The 16,113-nt window shown below is 42.5% G+C and overlaps 1 protein-coding gene across 14 annotated transcripts in view; it reads left to right on the top strand.

The window, feature by feature from the left end:
- MAP7D2 (MAP7 domain containing 2) overlaps positions 1-14,651 on the top strand; it is a 101,861-nt gene extending 87,210 nt beyond the window's left edge. For 8 of the 14 annotated variants that reach the window (XM_073901987.1, XM_073901991.1, XM_073901992.1 and 5 more), the window contains 7 exons: positions 2,337-2,607; positions 3,594-3,698; positions 4,705-4,761; positions 5,416-5,494; positions 6,224-6,410; positions 9,252-9,524; positions 13,100-14,651. In XM_073901987.1, coding sequence (XP_073758088.1) covers positions 2,337-2,607; positions 3,594-3,698; positions 4,705-4,761; positions 5,416-5,494; positions 6,224-6,410; positions 9,252-9,501 — 949 coding nt within the window. In that variant the 3' untranslated portion in view covers positions 9,502-9,524; positions 13,100-14,651. The remainder of the gene's footprint in view (positions 1-2,336; positions 2,608-3,593; positions 3,699-4,704; positions 4,762-5,415; positions 5,495-6,223; positions 6,411-9,251; positions 9,525-13,099) is intronic. The other 6 variants (XM_073901989.1, XM_025857810.2, XM_073901996.1 and 3 more) reach the window with 2 other exon arrangements.
- The last annotated feature ends 1,462 nt before the right edge of the window (positions 14,652-16,113 follow it).

The raw sequence follows: 16,113 nt of genomic DNA on the forward strand, positions 1-16,113 counted from the left end.
CAGGATCATGACCTGAGCCAATGGCAGTCGCTTAACCAACTGAGCCACCCAGGCGCCCCGTTTTTTGGTGCTTTCTACCTGGTAAGGAAAAGGGATAGGTTTGGAGTAAATGACAGGAATTAAAACAGAGGAGTGATAGGACTGCACATGGGTCTTGTGAACTCCAGAGGGAACTTGGTCAAGATGGCAAGGGGGTGGGGCAGCCTGCAGCAGCAGGACATTGGAGAAATGACCAAATCCATGTTCTCTGGTTTCTTAAGCAGATAGAGAAAGAATGTTTGTCCTTGGAGAGGATATTGAGGGACTCAGCTTCACATAAGAACCTAGTTTTCACCTGCTTTGGGAGAAGCAGAATATGGTTGATGGAGGGTATTTTGTCTGTAACAGGAGGGACAAGCAAGGGCTAATGGGCCTGTGGGGGGGAATGTGTTATACATGATGGTGAGGATTAGGGAGACTTAGGGGCCAAGAGGATGTGTCACTTACTGTGTGTGTGTGTGTGCGTGTGTGCATGCGCACACACATGCATGCATTGGGCACCTCTGAAGTCCTTATGGTAATACAGAAGAAACAGAATGGCTTTTCGGATCCTGAAGATGAAGATAAAGATGAAGTAGCTTGTGCATTAATTCATACACAGTGTACCCTTTGTGTATTAACTTCTTGGGGACAGTCAAACCATCTCATCAAATGAGGGATAAGAACTAAAACAGTGCTCTGAATTAATCTTTGGATAAGTTTTGTTATCGACACACCCATTTTGATACTCTTGTGTTAGACATACTTGGTCTTTCATTGAGGAATCTTAAGAACTGGATAGGCCCTGTAATGCTCTTGTCCAGAGTTGTCCGGAATGTATGTTAATAATTTCAGTTATTAACTTTTAGGCACTGCAACCTTTGCTAATATAAACTATGTTGTGCACTATTAGTCTTGGGCTAATGTCTTTCAGTATTTCTTTACCTTTTAAAACATTTCTTTGGTGATACATAGGCTAATTGCCTCCACAGTTCCTGCAAGATGGGAGGATATTCTTTTTACGTCCTGATCTGGGGCAGAGGGGGAGGGAGAGAAAGAATCTTTTTTTTTTTAAACAATTTATTTATTTGAGAGAGAAAGAGACCATGAGCAGGGGGAGGGGCAGAGGGAAAAGCAGATTTCCCGCAGAGCAGGGAGGGAGCTTGATGCAGGGCTCGATCCCAGGACCCTGGGATCATGAGCTAAGCTGAAGGCAGACGCTTAACTGACTGAGCCACCCAGGTGCCTCAGGTGCAGTCTTGCCCATATGTCACATTGCTGTTCAGTAACATACTGTAAAATGAGTATGATTACTTACATTTTTTTTTTTTTGGATGAGGAAAGTAACACACTTGTGAAAAGGAAAAAAGTTGGAAATGTAAAAAAAAAAGCAATTAGACTTTATAGGGTTTTCCCTCACTGCTCAGAGCTCTTTATCATTCTATTATCAACCATTCATCTGTGGATGAAAAATTTCTAAATGTCATTTAATTTTCATATAGCAAAGAATAAAAGATAAAAGAGATTTTTTAACACCTCATTTTTAAAAAGATTTATTTATTTTAGAGAGCATGAATCGGGAGAGGGGCAGAGGGAGAGGGTGAGAGAGAATCACAAGCAGACTCCCCACTTAGTGTGGGGCTCAATCTCATGACCCTGAGATCATGACCTGAGCCAAAATCAAAAGTCGAATGCTTAACTGACTGAGCCACACAGGCACCCAAAGCTAAAAGAGATTTTTAAAGATTGGTAAAACAAATGAGAAATAGATGTTTTAATTTCTATATTAAATATAAGGATCTGTTGAGCATTTTCTTCCACTTGCTGCTTCAGAAGTCACGTAGCAATTGGAACCCAAAGTGTATTTTTTGAGCTCATAGTCTCCGCTCTTAAATTGCTGACTGGCACCGTTGTAGCCATCGAGACACTTTTGGGTTTTTTTTTCAGCTCCAATTAGTTTTAAATATGTATTTCACTTAGTTTTTAAAAGAATTGTCATTAAGTAAGAATGATGGGGCTGTGGTCATTTGTAGGTTGACTAGGGAACATTTGTGTCTTCATTACGGTATGTTCACAAGTCGGTACATCATTACTGTTTGTCTTAACAGAATTTAAAAGTCTATATGTATCTATTATATATAGATTTATTTCTTGGTAAATGTATAGACTGAAGTGGCTTTCTGGGAAGGATGAGTCATTTTCTTGAGTGGATACTAATTCAAGTGCACATATCTGTGACTGTGTTGTACCTTACGCTCCCTGTCAACACATAGTTCTTTGGCACTTTGCCTTTTGAGAATGTCATCATCTCCTAACAGTTATGTTCTCAAAAGGCTGGAGAGAGAGGAATTGAAAAGAAAGGCAGAGGAGGAAAGACTTCGCCTAGAAGAGGAAGCCCGTAAGCAGGAAGAGGAAAAGAAGCGGCAGGAAGAGGAAGAAAAAAGAAAGGCAGAAGAGGAGGCTAAGAGAAAGGCCAAGGAGGAGCTGTTATTAAAAGAAGAGCAAGAAAAGGAAAAACAAGAAAAAGAAAAGCAAGAAAAGGAAAAACAAGAAAAAGAAAAGCAAGAAAAGGTCATCATTGAAAAGCAGGTACTGTATGAGTCTTCATATGGACTCTCCTTATGGGCTTTAGTTAATATTAGGTAAAATGAATTAAATTTGAATGACTCATAATATTTAATTGAAGTTTTTTCTTTAACTGGGCTGGCTATTAAGTATGAGTTACTTTGGGCAATAAAAGTGAAGTTTATAGTGTTTGCAGTATGTCAGTTCACATTCCCCAAAAGGCAGACCCTAGGATGAGAATTTGGGTGCCGGTAATTTATTTGGGATAAGATCCCAGGAAGCTGGTAGGGAAGTGAGAGGAAATCCTGTATAAGTGAACTGATTAGTAGCTTATTGTGGACCACTGGGAGTTAGTCCCTTTGGATTCTCTAAGAGACTGCAATATGCCTTAGAATTGTCCCTCTGAGGGGTGAGGAAACTGGATTAGTTGTGAACTCCTGCCTCTCATGGTTGTAGGTCATTACTTGGGGAATTAAGTTTCTGAAACTCCTGGGGTGCCTGGGTGGCTCATTTGTTTGGGCATCCAACTCTTGATTCTGGCTCCAGTTGTGGTCTTGTGCTCATGGGATCGAGCCCCATTTCAGGCTCCATGCACAGTGTGGAGTCTGCTTGGGATTCTTTACCTTTTCCTCTCCCTCCCCCTTTGCCCCCCCCCCCGCTTGCATTTGTGCATGCATGCTCTCTCTAATAAATCTTGAAAAGAAAAAACAAAAGTTTCTGAAACTCCTGACCAGATGCACATGGCTAGAAACTGCCCTCAGACACAGAAAGACTTTGGCAGGCAGTATGGGAACGATCTGCAGGTAATTTGCATGGTGGACTGAGGGTATATGAGTGAGGCCTGGCCATGTCTACTGTGTCATAGAGCAGGCTGTATAAATCCACACCGAATATTGAAACAACATCCACTTTGAGGTAGATGATAAAGTAGAAGGACATGTGCATACCCCAAGGAATCCCACTTTCTTAGCTTAGTAAAGTCTGTGCCTTGGTTTTCCTGTTTCTGTCAGAAGGAAGCAGCAGAAGCAAAGGCCCAGGAGGCAGCTAAACAGATGCGTCTAGAAAGAGAACAGATCATGCTGCAGATTGAGCAGGAGCGACTGGAGAGGAAGAAGGTAAGAGCTAAGGATCAGGAGGAGTTAAGGTGAGGCAAGAACAGGAAATGAATCTAGTTCTTTTCTGTAGTTTTTGGGTAGAGTAATCTTAAAATTATCTAATTAGATCAAGTTTGTTGGTAGTGCTGTTCAGCTCTTCTCTGTCTCCATTGGTTTTCTGTCATCTTGTTCTATTAGTAACCGAGAGAAGAGTGTTAAAAGCTCTATTTGTGATTATGGATTTATCCATTTGTTTTATATGTTTTTGAAGCTCTGCTGTTAGGTGAATACATATTTCAGATTATTAAATTTTCCTGTTGAATTGACTCCTTTATCACTAATATATCTTTATCTCCAGTAATAATTGTCTTAAAGTCCACTTTGTCAGACTTTTTATGGTTAGTGTCTACATGGTAAATATTTTTCCATCCTTTTACTTTGAACCTATGTGTGTCCTTATAAGTATGTCTCTTGTAAACAGCATATAGTTAGGACTTGTTATTTTAATCCAATTTCACAGTCTTTGTCTTTTCATTGGAGTGTTTCGTCCATTTACATTTAACGTGATTAGGAATAAAGTTGGGTTTAAGGAGGCTGATGATAAAGTTCCATTCCCAAGGTGTCCTAGATCCAGCCCAGGCTTTGTACTACTTTAGGCCTGAGGGCTAGGAGACCAATCTCTGGCCTCCCCTCCTGACCTGCACCTCAGCTTCACTTTCTCTAGGGTGGTCCTTTAGAATGGCAAGTGGTGATTTGTTGATTTTTAGGTAACCTACAGAGAGGAAGGAAAAAGATGGGATCTAAACTGTTGATTCTAGATACTAGTTCACTTCTCAAGCATTTGACCTTGTTCATAGGGCAGAGGTGTATATCTGCAAAACCAATGGAAAACCTTTCTGTACTCATTATCCTCTGCTAATGTTTCTCTTTTATAAGTTTTCTGACATATGAATTTGCATATAGACCCAGCTGCTTTTATATGTATTTGGTATTATAGTCCTCTTACCTGATTCTTTTTGGTTTCCAGAGAATTGATGAAATCATGAAGAGAACAAGGAAGAGCGATGTGTCTCTAGAAGTGAAGGTAGGTGTTCAGAGTGCCATTTTAGTAGTTTATGGACTGAGGAGAAAAGAATGGCACAGTATCTTCAGTGGAATTGTAGATCTTGGAGAGGAACAGCCAGAAAAATTGAATTCTTCCTACTTTGTTCCTGACTAGATTAAGGAGGCTCTATGTACCTGGAAGGGAAGAGAAGTCTAAGAGGAGTTTCAGAGACAGGGTGGTAATGAAAAATTTCCTCCGAGAAGTGGGGGTAGGGATGCAGAGAGAGGCACAGTAGTCCCTGAATAAAACAGAAAATGGTGGGGCGCCTGGGTGGCTCAGTCATTAAGCGTCTGCCTTCGGCTCGGGTCATGGTCCCAGGGTCCTGGTATCAAGCCCTGCATCAGGCTCCCTGCTCCAGGGAAGCCTGCTTCTCCCTCTCCCACTCCCCCTGCTTGTGTTCCCTCTCTCTCCGTGTCTCTCTCTGTCAAATAAATAAATAAAATCTTAAAAAAAAATAGAAAATGGTGACATATTAATAAGGGAAACACAGCTGATTTGTAATAAACTCAAAAGATTCCAAGAATTACCATGGAACAAGGCAGATGGCTCAGCACAGTTCCAAATATCCTTTGATGCTTTTCAGAAGCACTTGTCTTTCTGTGTAAAGTCATCTTTCCCTGTATTTGTTTTCAGAAAGAAGACCCAAAGGTGGAGCTTCAGTCTGCTGTGTGTGTGGAAAAAGAGACAAAACCAGTTGTCCTGAACAAAATAGGTGAGTGTGAGAACTGGTTCTCGGGTTCTTCCTTTCAGCAGGTACAGGCTCATAACACTTCCTGCGGGGGACAAACCCCCTTGGGTCTTAAGAGCATTACTGCTGGAAGGGGACTGTGTAGTTTCCCTTCTGGTGGAGTCTCCATCTCTACCACATGTCTGTCAGCTCCATTCAGAAAGTGGTACTCTACTAGTCCCAGCACAGAAAGCTGGCCACCTCCTGGCCCATACTACTTTCTAGGGAGTTTAACAGCTGGTCAGGTTCTATTCAGAACTGACTCTGCTATTCTACGGTGGTTTCTACTGTCTTCCAGACTTCCGGGCAGTCCAGCTCTTCTCTCTCAAGTACACTTAAAACTCCTTAGATGTGAATATATCATGGCAACCAAAGTCAGAAGGGCGTGTCCATCTCAGAGGCACTCTACATCTCTCCTTTGCCTTGGGGCTCAAGAAAATGCTATACAAAGCCTGGGGACCTGCACAGTATAAGACACCAAGCCTCCTGGGTGGGTCAGGAGCCCTGCACAGAGACTGATGATGTCATTAGTCTTCTTTTCCCTGTGTGAAGCTGATGACATGGATTTTTTTTGTTTGTTTGTTTGTTTTGCAAAAGATGTTGCACTGTTGGTAAAGCAGAGGATTAAATTAATTGCCTCTATATATTTCCTCTGTTATTTCATTGTTCTGGATATTTTATGGTTAACAGAATGATTTTTGTCTTCTCAATCAGAAATAAATGGATTAAACACCTGCCAGGAAGTTAATGGTATGGGGCATACTGCCCCAGAAACTTTTCCTCGAGACATTTTCTCTAATGGGCTTAAACCAGTTGGGGGACTTGTTCATCTGGACACCCTTGATGGGAAATCAAACAGTCTGGATGATTCAACTGAAGAGGTTCAGTCTATGGATGTGAGGTAAGTTGATTTATTTTGCATATGAGCCTCATCTCTTCTCCAAACGCCTCCACTGCCTCTTCATTGACTTTTTTCATCTTTTATACACCTGAATCAACTAAAGTAGGTTCCATTGGCATTCAGGAAAGCTATCAGTGGTTTATTAGTGTCTTAGGTCGGTTCCTTAGAAGTAGAGCCTGGGAGGGGTGCCTGGGTGGCTCAGTGGGTTGAGTGTCCAACTCTTGGTTTCAGGTCAGTTCACGATCTCATGGATCATGGGATTGAGCCCCATGTCTGGCTCTATGCTCAGCAGGGAGTCTGCTTGAAGGTTCTCGCTCTCTGCCCCTCCGCCACTTGTGCATGCGTACGTGTGTGTGTGTGTGTGTGTGCACGCGCATGTGCATGCGCTCTCTCTCTCAAATAAATAAATATTAAAAAAAGAAGTAGAGCCTGGGATAGGTATTCTAAGGCATGGGATTTATAGGGAAATAGTCCTCTGGAGCAAGTGGAGGATGGGAAGCAGGATGGGGCAGGGGAAGTCACTAAGCAAGGATTATTTCAGCTGATCCTATGGGAGCTCTGGAGGATGAACTTCTACCAGAGAGTGGTCTGATTAAGGGAGGCAGCCTTTGTGCCACTGTATGCATCAGTCATTGAGTGTGGTCACCCAAAGTGGGGGATGCAGGTCTAACTACTGTGGGCATAGGGCTCCTGTCAGCCAAAGGCAGTTGTTCAGAGAAAGGGTGGCAGCTATGAGCTATTAGCAGCCTGCTCTCTCTGCAGCTGGAAGATGGCTGCACCTACAGCCAAAGGGGATCTGAGTGGAACACCAACAGGACTCACTGTATCCAGTGTCTTATGTTAAATAAACTTGATAAGGAATCTCATTTGCTCTCAGGTGCTAAAATCTTATGGAATTCTTAAACTAATGTGTTTGTAGATGATATCACCTGGCAAATTAATCCCAATCAAAAGGAGAACTCAGCATGTGGTTGGGGCAGAAACATTGAAAGAGAGAGCCTTGGGCAGGGCAGTTGAGTGGGGGCAGCAGTCTGAGTACGGAGGCAGTGACAGTGTTTTGCAAAAGTTCTGTCAGAGCTCCAGCTGGCCAGAGCTTTACCCTTCTCTCCTTGGCTGTGAATTCTCAGCTTCGTCTGGGGAGGAGGGTATTTCCTAGGGCGCAGTGATTGTAAATATCCCAGCTTGTGCATCCTGGCCTTGAGCCAGATATGTAAAAACCCAGGGTTCAGCATCCCGTCACCAGTAGAGCAAATTCTACAGAGACAGCCCTTGCCTCCATCATCGGTCTCCTCAGCCCCCAGGGCAAAACAGCTGAGGCATCTTAAACATTAAGGCAACATCTCTGCCCCCACCCCATGTTGAGCCTACCTCTGCTTATTCTTTATGTCTCTGGGAGTCAGGTAGGGGATAAGACAGCACCCGGCAGGGTTTAAGAAAGTGAAGGGACTTTGTATGTGCTCCGAGTTCTCCTGTGGCCACCTCTGCATTTAGAGAGAGATGACTCCTGGAGGTTGTGCCCAAGCTTGTGGAATTTTCTCCTCACGCTCTGACCAGCTGTTTAAACCCAGGGAAAGGAGGCAAGGTAAGGTGGAGATGGGGTGGGTGTTTCTGCTGATGGGGCAGTTTTCCCAGGCTCCAGCCATCAGAAGTGGTGTTAGGTCTTCTACTGCCCCTTAACTAGGCTGAGTATGAGGGAGATGGATTTTCTGAGTTTCTTCAGTTCAGCTGGTTTTTGTAGATTCTTCTCTCAGATCTTATCAAGGAAGAAAAGAACAGTCAAACCTGGTAACAGCCTTACTCTGGCTGTTAAGAAAGACTCCGAGTGATGGGACCTCACATGCCAGCCCACCACTCATCTGAGCTAGGCCTCTGGTTGACACAGCTGTGAAACTCCTTTCATCTCTAGGTTGAAGAGAGAGAGAACCAGGCCTGCTGGGCAGGAGTTGGATAAATCAGGGTGGAGTGGGGCCTCACTTTAGAGAAGGAACATGGGAGAGATTTGCTCTGCAGGTGACTGGGTGGATGGTGGGGTCCTTATTAACAATGGCTCCCTGGGGCGCCTGGGTGGCTCAGTCGTTAAGTGTCTGCCTTCGGCTCAGGTCATGATCCCAGGGTCCTGGGATCGAGCCTCGCATCGGACTCCCCGCTCCGTGGGAAGCCTGCTTCTCCCTCTCACTTCCCCTGCTTGTGTTCCCTCTCTCGCTGTGTCTCTCTCTGTCAAATAAGTAAAATCTTAAAAAAAAAAAAAAATGGCTCCCACCTAAACTGAACACTTACTGCAGGTCGCTCCACGCAGACTTCCTCAGTATGATCACATCACGCTCAAAGGAGCCCTGGTAGGGAGAAATGATTATTCACCCCATTGTACAGCAGAAGAAACTGAAGCCAGGGGAGAAAAAGCAGCTTGTCCAAAGTGGCACCGCGAAAGAAAAGTGGCACCAGGAGCCCCAGTGCTGACTAGGGCCCTTCCTCAGCTCAGTTTTAACTTCTAGCATTTCCTTTCTATTTGGTTTTCCCATTTTGAAGGTTTTGGAAGTGGTTGGCTTCTCTGCAGTGCTGGTGCCTTTGGTTTTTATTTTCTTTCTTCCTGTGGACAGTGTGAACTTGGCCTTCACAGCCCTGCTCAGTCCACTTCCCTTGTTCTCCTCCATGGGGGCCTTGTGTCTATCAGTGTCTCAGAGTTGACCTAACTTGTATTTTGTGTAGTATGTTTCACACCAGCTCTGGCTCTAAATGCATCTTCTCTAGAAAAGGACTATAACCAAATATTGCAAATAGAATTAATTTTTGCTCTTTCTCTCTCTCTACCTCTCTCCTTCTCTTCCCCTCCCCACATTCCAGTCCTGTTTCAAAGGAAGAGCTGATCTCCATCCCAGAATTTTCACCAGTAAGTGAAATGATTCCTGGGGTGTCTCTGGACCAAAATGGAACTGGTAATGCCCGAGCACTTCAAGATCTCTTAGATTTCACCGGCCCCCCCATGTACCCCAAGCGATCCAGTGAAAATCTCAGCCTGGATGACTGTAACAAAAACCTGATTGAAGGATTTAACAGTCCTGGCCAAGAAAATACTCTGAACACCTTCTGTTGACAAATACATCTCTTCAATGAAAGGTACAGTACAGTCTTTTGATTATAGTCTAAATTTATACCTCTCCAACTGGGGTTTGTGAAGGTGGGATAAACATCACTCAGTCTCTTGGATGGTCAGTTTTATTTGAAAAATACAAACGTGAACATGAATACGGGTGTCACCCGTTTTTCAAAAGTTCTGCACTATGCCAAATGTAGTTTACAAAAGACCTACATTAGTATCTGTTTATATTAACTGAAAGTAATCCAAAGAGGGTTTCACTCTTACAAAAAAAAAGACAAAATGTGAAAATAGTATTCAGTGTTCATCTTGGAGCCAGCTGTTACAGAAGCATGAGAGTGGTGAGAGAGTAGCTCCGCCAAGCTCCTTCCTGAGAACTGCACTCAGCATTCAGCTACCATAGCTTTGCACTGTCTGTGAGCATCTGTGCTTTATCTCCATTTATTTTGCACATCCATTGGCAAGATGTGTCCTAAAGTATCAGAAAAGCCTAAGGTTATTTTTGAGCCTGGAAATGCTCAAAAATTTTTTCATGTAAGTTACTGGTAATTGCTTCTTCACCTTATGCCATTACAGAAGGTTTCATAGGAAGGTTCTTTCAGATGGGGGGAAAACCTGTATATAGTATATACTGCAACACATACACAGTAATCGAGATGGATTTCAAGTAAATCCTTTGTATGAGAGCCTTCATTGCCACACTCCACCATGCCTGCCCCTGCTGTTCAGGGTTTGTGGATGGGTGTTGAGAAGCACTGCTTAAAGTTTGACCAGCCATTTGTCTGGAGTAGCACCATTTTTAGAGGCAAAGAGAGAATGCTGTAATAGTGGTGCAAGGTGGGTTTTGTTTTGTTTTGTTTTAGATTTTTTATTTATTTGACACAGAGAGGGGGGAGAGAGGGAGAGAGCAAGCACAAGCAGGGGAAGCAGCAGGCAGGGAAGCAGCAGGCTCCCTGCTGAGCAAGGAGCCTGATGTGGGGCTCTATCCCAGGACCCTGGGATCATGACCTGAGCCGAAGACAGATGCTTAACCGACTGAGCCACCCAGGCGCCCCACAAGGTGGTATTAATAAAATGAATGTCTCCCCTAGTTTTACTCAGTGACCTTCCACATTCTATCTGCAGTCGTTTATATACAGTGATGAGCATTAGGCCAAACGATTTGCTGTTCTATTGACCTATCTTTTATTTTTATTTATTTTTTTTAAAGATTTTATGTATTTATTTGACAGAGAGAGACAGTGACAGAGGGAACACAAGCAGGGGGAGTGGGAGAGGGAGAAGCAGGTTTCCCGCTGAGCAGGGAGCCCGATGAGGGGCTCGATCCCAGGACCCTGGGATCATAACCTGAGCCGAAGGCAGACGCTTAATGACTGAGCCACCCAGGCGCCCCTTGACCCATCTTTTAAAGCAAACATTTATTCTTGGATCACACCTGAGGGAGTGGAGGAATGGAGAACTGAAGTTTGTGTCCCAAAGCTTTTGTTCCCCGCCTTTGGCCTTTTTTATTGCCAAAATGGGTTATAAACACTCTGCATTTGTGTGACTTAGTTATACATACCTCACATTGGATTTACTTCAGTTGGGGGCTTATTTGTTTTTGATGGATGAAAACATAATTAGAATCTATCATCAAATCCTTTCATAACTTAATTCCAATTGTCCTCCCATTTTAGACTCTTCAAAACATTTTTTTAAAAGATTTTATTTGACAGAGAGAGCGAGCGACAGCAGGAACACAAGCAGGGGGAGTGGGAGAGGGAGAAGCAGGCTTCCCGTTGAGCAGGGAGCCCGACGCGGGGCTCGATCCCAGGACCCTGAGATCATGACCTGAGCTGAAGGCAGATGCTTAATGACTGAGCCACCCAGGCGCCCCTCTTCAAAACATTTTTATATTCTCAGCACACTCTCACTTTCTTTTTTAAAAATTTTATTTAAATTCAACTAATTAACATCATTAGTTTCAGAGGTGGAGTTCAGTAATTCATCATTTGCATATAACACCCAGTGCTCATTACATCACATGCCCTCCTTAATGCCCATCACCCAGTTACCCCATCCCCCCACCCACCTCCCTTCCAGCAATCCTCAGTTTCCTAGAGTTAAGTGTCTCTTATGCTCCACTCCTATAACACAACTTCAGTGCCTGATATGATATAGTTCAACCTTTCTGTTTCTCAAATGAGGAAACATGGGGTTCCTGGCTGGCTCAGTGAGTAGAGCATGCAGCTCTTGATGATGGGGTTGTGAGTTCAAGCCCCATGTTGGGCATAGAGCCTACTAAAAAGAATATTAAAGTCTATTTTGGGGCACCTGCCTGGGTCAGTTGGAAGAGCACGAGACTCTTGATCTCAGGGAGTTTGAGCCCCATGTTGGGTGCAGAGATTACTTAAGTAAAATCAAATGAGGAAACAGGTTGGGGAGGCCACATGACCAAGGTCACTGTATTTTGTATACATCTTCCTGTGCTCAGCTTTTGGCTGTAGACAGTGCATCTCTTCTCTTGACTCTTGGGAAAGAAGTTGTGGCCCTTTCACACATGAAAGGGAATGCATGGCAGGTAATTTTTAGAATAAACCATGTCCCTAGAGAGTATTATGCTAAGTGAAATAAGTCAGCAAGAGAAAGACAAATACCATATGATTTCATTCATATGTGGAATTTGAGAAACCTAACAAGCAAAAGGGGGAAAAAAAGGCAAACCAAGAAACAGACTCTCTTTTTTATTATGTTATGTTAGTCACCATACATTACATCATTAGTTTTTGATGTAGTGTTCCATGATTCATTGTTTGCGTATAACACCCAGTGCTCCATGCAGAACGTGCCCTCCTTAATACCCATCACCAGGCTAACCCATCCCCCCACCCCCCTCCCCTCTAGAACCCTCAGTTTGTTTCTCAGAGTCCATCGTCTCTCATGGTTCATCTACCCCTCCGATTCCCCCCCCCTTCATTTTTCCCTTCCTTCTCCTAATGTCCTTCATGCTATTGAAACAGACTCTGAACTCTAGAGAACAAACTGATGGTTACCAGAGGGGAGGTGGTTGGGTGGATGGGTGAGACATGTGATGGGGATGAAAGAGGGCACTCGTGCTGATGAGCACCGGGTGATGTAAGTGTAAGTGTTGAATCACTATATTGTACACCTGAAACTACCAGTACACTGTATGTTAACTGAATTAAAAACTTTAAAAAGAATGGGATAGAAATATATATAAGCATGTGTTTTGTTAGTTGTTTGTTTAGACTGCATTTGGCCTCTTAAATAAGTTCTCTTCTGAAAGCTTAAAATGTGTTGGGGGGTTTTTGTTGTCATAATGGCTGGGGGCAGCACTGCCATTTAGAAAGCAGAGTTCGGGACATTAAGCATCCTGCAGGTTTTAGGACAGTCCCACCCAAAGAGAATTTGGCCACTTAATAGAATAGACCTACCCAAAATGCTGTAGCACCTCAGTTGAAACATACTTTATGAGCCAAGGAAAATATTACCAAGGTATAAAGTCCCAGACAGTGTGATCATTGTAGTGAGAGAGAATGGGTACAACGTGGTCTCTTCATTGATTTCACGTGGTTTTGTTTTTGAATTGACACAGGTGGTGTTTGGAGAACCCATGAAGCTGCTGGTAGTCAAGTCCAAGCTGCTGGTCCTCTGAAGAAGCTTCTGTTGTCCTAAATCCCTGGATTCCAAATTATTAGATCAAAATGTAACTGTATATTCCTAGTTAGTATGTCAAACACTGGCCACTCTTGATAGAAACCTTGAAACATTGCCCTTGTTGGGCTTTAGCAAAGTTTCATGTTACAGTTCTATTTATGAGCTTCAGCTGCTGATAAAGCACTTCCTGTACTACTTTATTATCATAGTGATCCCCCAAATAGCCCAGGTGATTCTGTGTTGGAAATTCACCTTATAACTGTTCTTATTCCCAAAGTTGGAGTACATAAACATGTAGATGTCTTTTCCTATAAATATTCTAGACATTAACCCAGACTCTACTTAAACATATATACTGAACTTGGGCTGCTTATTTCCTTGTCTGTGTTTAGAAGAAGAAATTCCAGAGGGTTTTCCCCCTTCTCTGGGGTTTCTTTGTTGGAAGTTACTATCAAGAAGCTTTTTTTAATATATTAAGCTTAGCCACCTGTAAAATGTGTTGCTCCACATTACTCCTTGGGGACCTAACAGAATAAGTCTGGTTGATTATGGAAACAAGCACTGCGGAATGATTTCTGTTCACTTATGCATTTTCTTGTAGACGTAGGTACTTCAGTCTAGCAAGGATCTTGTCATTGTTGCATCTTAAAAAATCTCCAAGCCATTGAGTGGCTTTTGGACCGAAGGAAGTTTGAATGAATTGTGTGTCTCATGCACAGGTGGTTGGTTTTCATGTTGTTGCTATTGCTTTTTTCTTGGATCTTGGGGCCCTTGTTTGTTTGCTCCTGTGTTTGCTCAACTCTGATGAAGCCAGGCACAAGTGAAAATGATAGTGCTCTGGAACAAGGGGGCCCTGAACTGGACCCAATATATCACTTTAATAGACTTCAACATAAAAACATCTGAACGGGGGACAAATGACACTAGAATGTATACTCCATGTGTTTCATGCACATTTTCAAAACACATATAATAATGTGTTTTCTTAATTTTATTTCTTGTGGTGAAATGTGACTTTCAAATTAAAATGACCTTTCTTTGAAACTGTTTTTTGACTTGTACAATAAAGCGTTTCGAGAGATCCATAATTTTGACTGAGGTTTGCAACCAGGAGATAAAAAGAAGTCTCAATAGTAATCTTGTTCATGTGCTTTTAAAACCAGCTACAGTTTAAGACTTTATTAGTTATGGAAACTGTGTATGTTTGTGTATGTATATATATTAAATAAAATACATGCCTCCAGTAACGCAGTGCCATTGATCTTGATGCATATCAGGGGAAAATCCCTTTTATGACAAGCACACAGAAAATGATAGCATGGTCTGACTTTCAAAAAATGCCTCACCATCTTTCTTACAGCTTTATTTTGCTAAATGTTTGTTTTGTTGTGATCCGTTGTACCTCACAGCACCATTGTGACCATGGTGATGCCTCATTTGCATGATGTGTACGTTGTGTTTAACATGAAATACATTTTCATTGAAAAGTCTGATGGCTTGCTCGTGTTTTGTTTGTTTCTGTAGGCTAAGTGAAGAAATGTTCTGAAACCAAATCACATTTTTAAAAACCTATGTGGAGAAAAAACAAAAATCCTGTGTTGGTGTCCTTTCCTTGTCAAACTCATTAAAATTTCTCTGTTGTCAGTTCCAAGTGCAGCCAACTGTGGAAATAAGCTTAAGTGTTGAGCTGTCCCCAGGACAAGGTGAACTTCTAGGTACAGTAAAGTTGCTGTACTTTTATACCACTGATGTAGGCAATTCTAGCTAGCTAAGATGCGGTTAACCTTAGTGTAATCCACAAAAACATTCCACATAGCAATCTGGCATTTAAATAACTATAATGGGTATGGTGACCCTTATTTTCCAGTAAGCTAAACCCAGACCAGCTTTTTTTTTTTTGTATCTGATTCACGGCTTGTCTATATAGCCTGGGAGACTGTACCAGCCAAGACCAACAGCCAGGAGGGCAGAACTGGAATGGGAATGTTGGAACCCTCATGATAACTTTCTGGGCTGCCGTCTCTGAAGCCAGGGATCCAGTCAATGCAGCCCACCTCAGCTCTGCTGACAAAACCTCTGTTGAGGGCACAGGAGTGGACATTCTCTTTCCCTATGCTGGTCTTTGACAGTGGCATTACAAGTAGCTTCTGTCATCTTGAGCCCTGGCCACAGGTCGTGGTGGTGGCCAGTCACTCCTAAGAGCAATTTTTATTTTATGAACATTCTAAATTTTTCTTAGTATGTTCAGGTTTTCTACTAGTCAAATGCTTTGTAAACTAAATTTGGAAAGCAAATGTAAAGAACTATTTTGTTTCTAGAGGTGCATGGGGGCACATTACTCATTTGGGGGCACAACACAGAGTGACCTCCATCCCCACTCTTCAGTATTGTCCAAGAAACACAATTATGTGAGAAAGTAGAGTGAGAATGCTTAGAAACGGAAAAGAGAAGCCTTTACAGATAGTGTTTGGGGGCGGGGCAGACCCAAGAGAAACAAGTGAAAAACTCTTACAATATTTTCACAGGTGAGCCAACTACTAAAGAAAAATCAGTAGTTTTCTTACACATTAACAATTAATAGGAAATTGATGTGAAGAAAACTCAGAAAATTCCTGGAAATAACAAGCTATATCTAAAACTTGATCGGGGGACATTAGATGTGAATGGAAAGACATGTCATGTCATCAGGTGGGAAAACTGTGTGTGAAGTAGGCTAATAGTAGGTAGCCCTCACATTTGTGCAGTATTTATAAATTAAATCAAGTCCCAGTCAATGGAATTTCTTTTTTTGCAACTTGTAAATATAATTATGCAGTACATGTAAGAAAGTAAACACAAAGCTAAGAAGCTTTAAAAAATGAGCTTTTAAAAAGGGAGAATTTCCCTGAACAAATAGCTAAATATTATAAAACTTCCATAACTAAAACAGCATAGTCTGATAAATAGATTTTG

This window comes from Callorhinus ursinus, unplaced genomic scaffold, assembly GCF_003265705.2.
Source record: "Callorhinus ursinus isolate GAN/ISIS: 27379988/994484 unplaced genomic scaffold, GSC_fseal_2.0 scaffold16, whole genome shotgun sequence".
Classification (NCBI taxonomy): domain Eukaryota; kingdom Metazoa; phylum Chordata; class Mammalia; order Carnivora; family Otariidae; genus Callorhinus; species Callorhinus ursinus.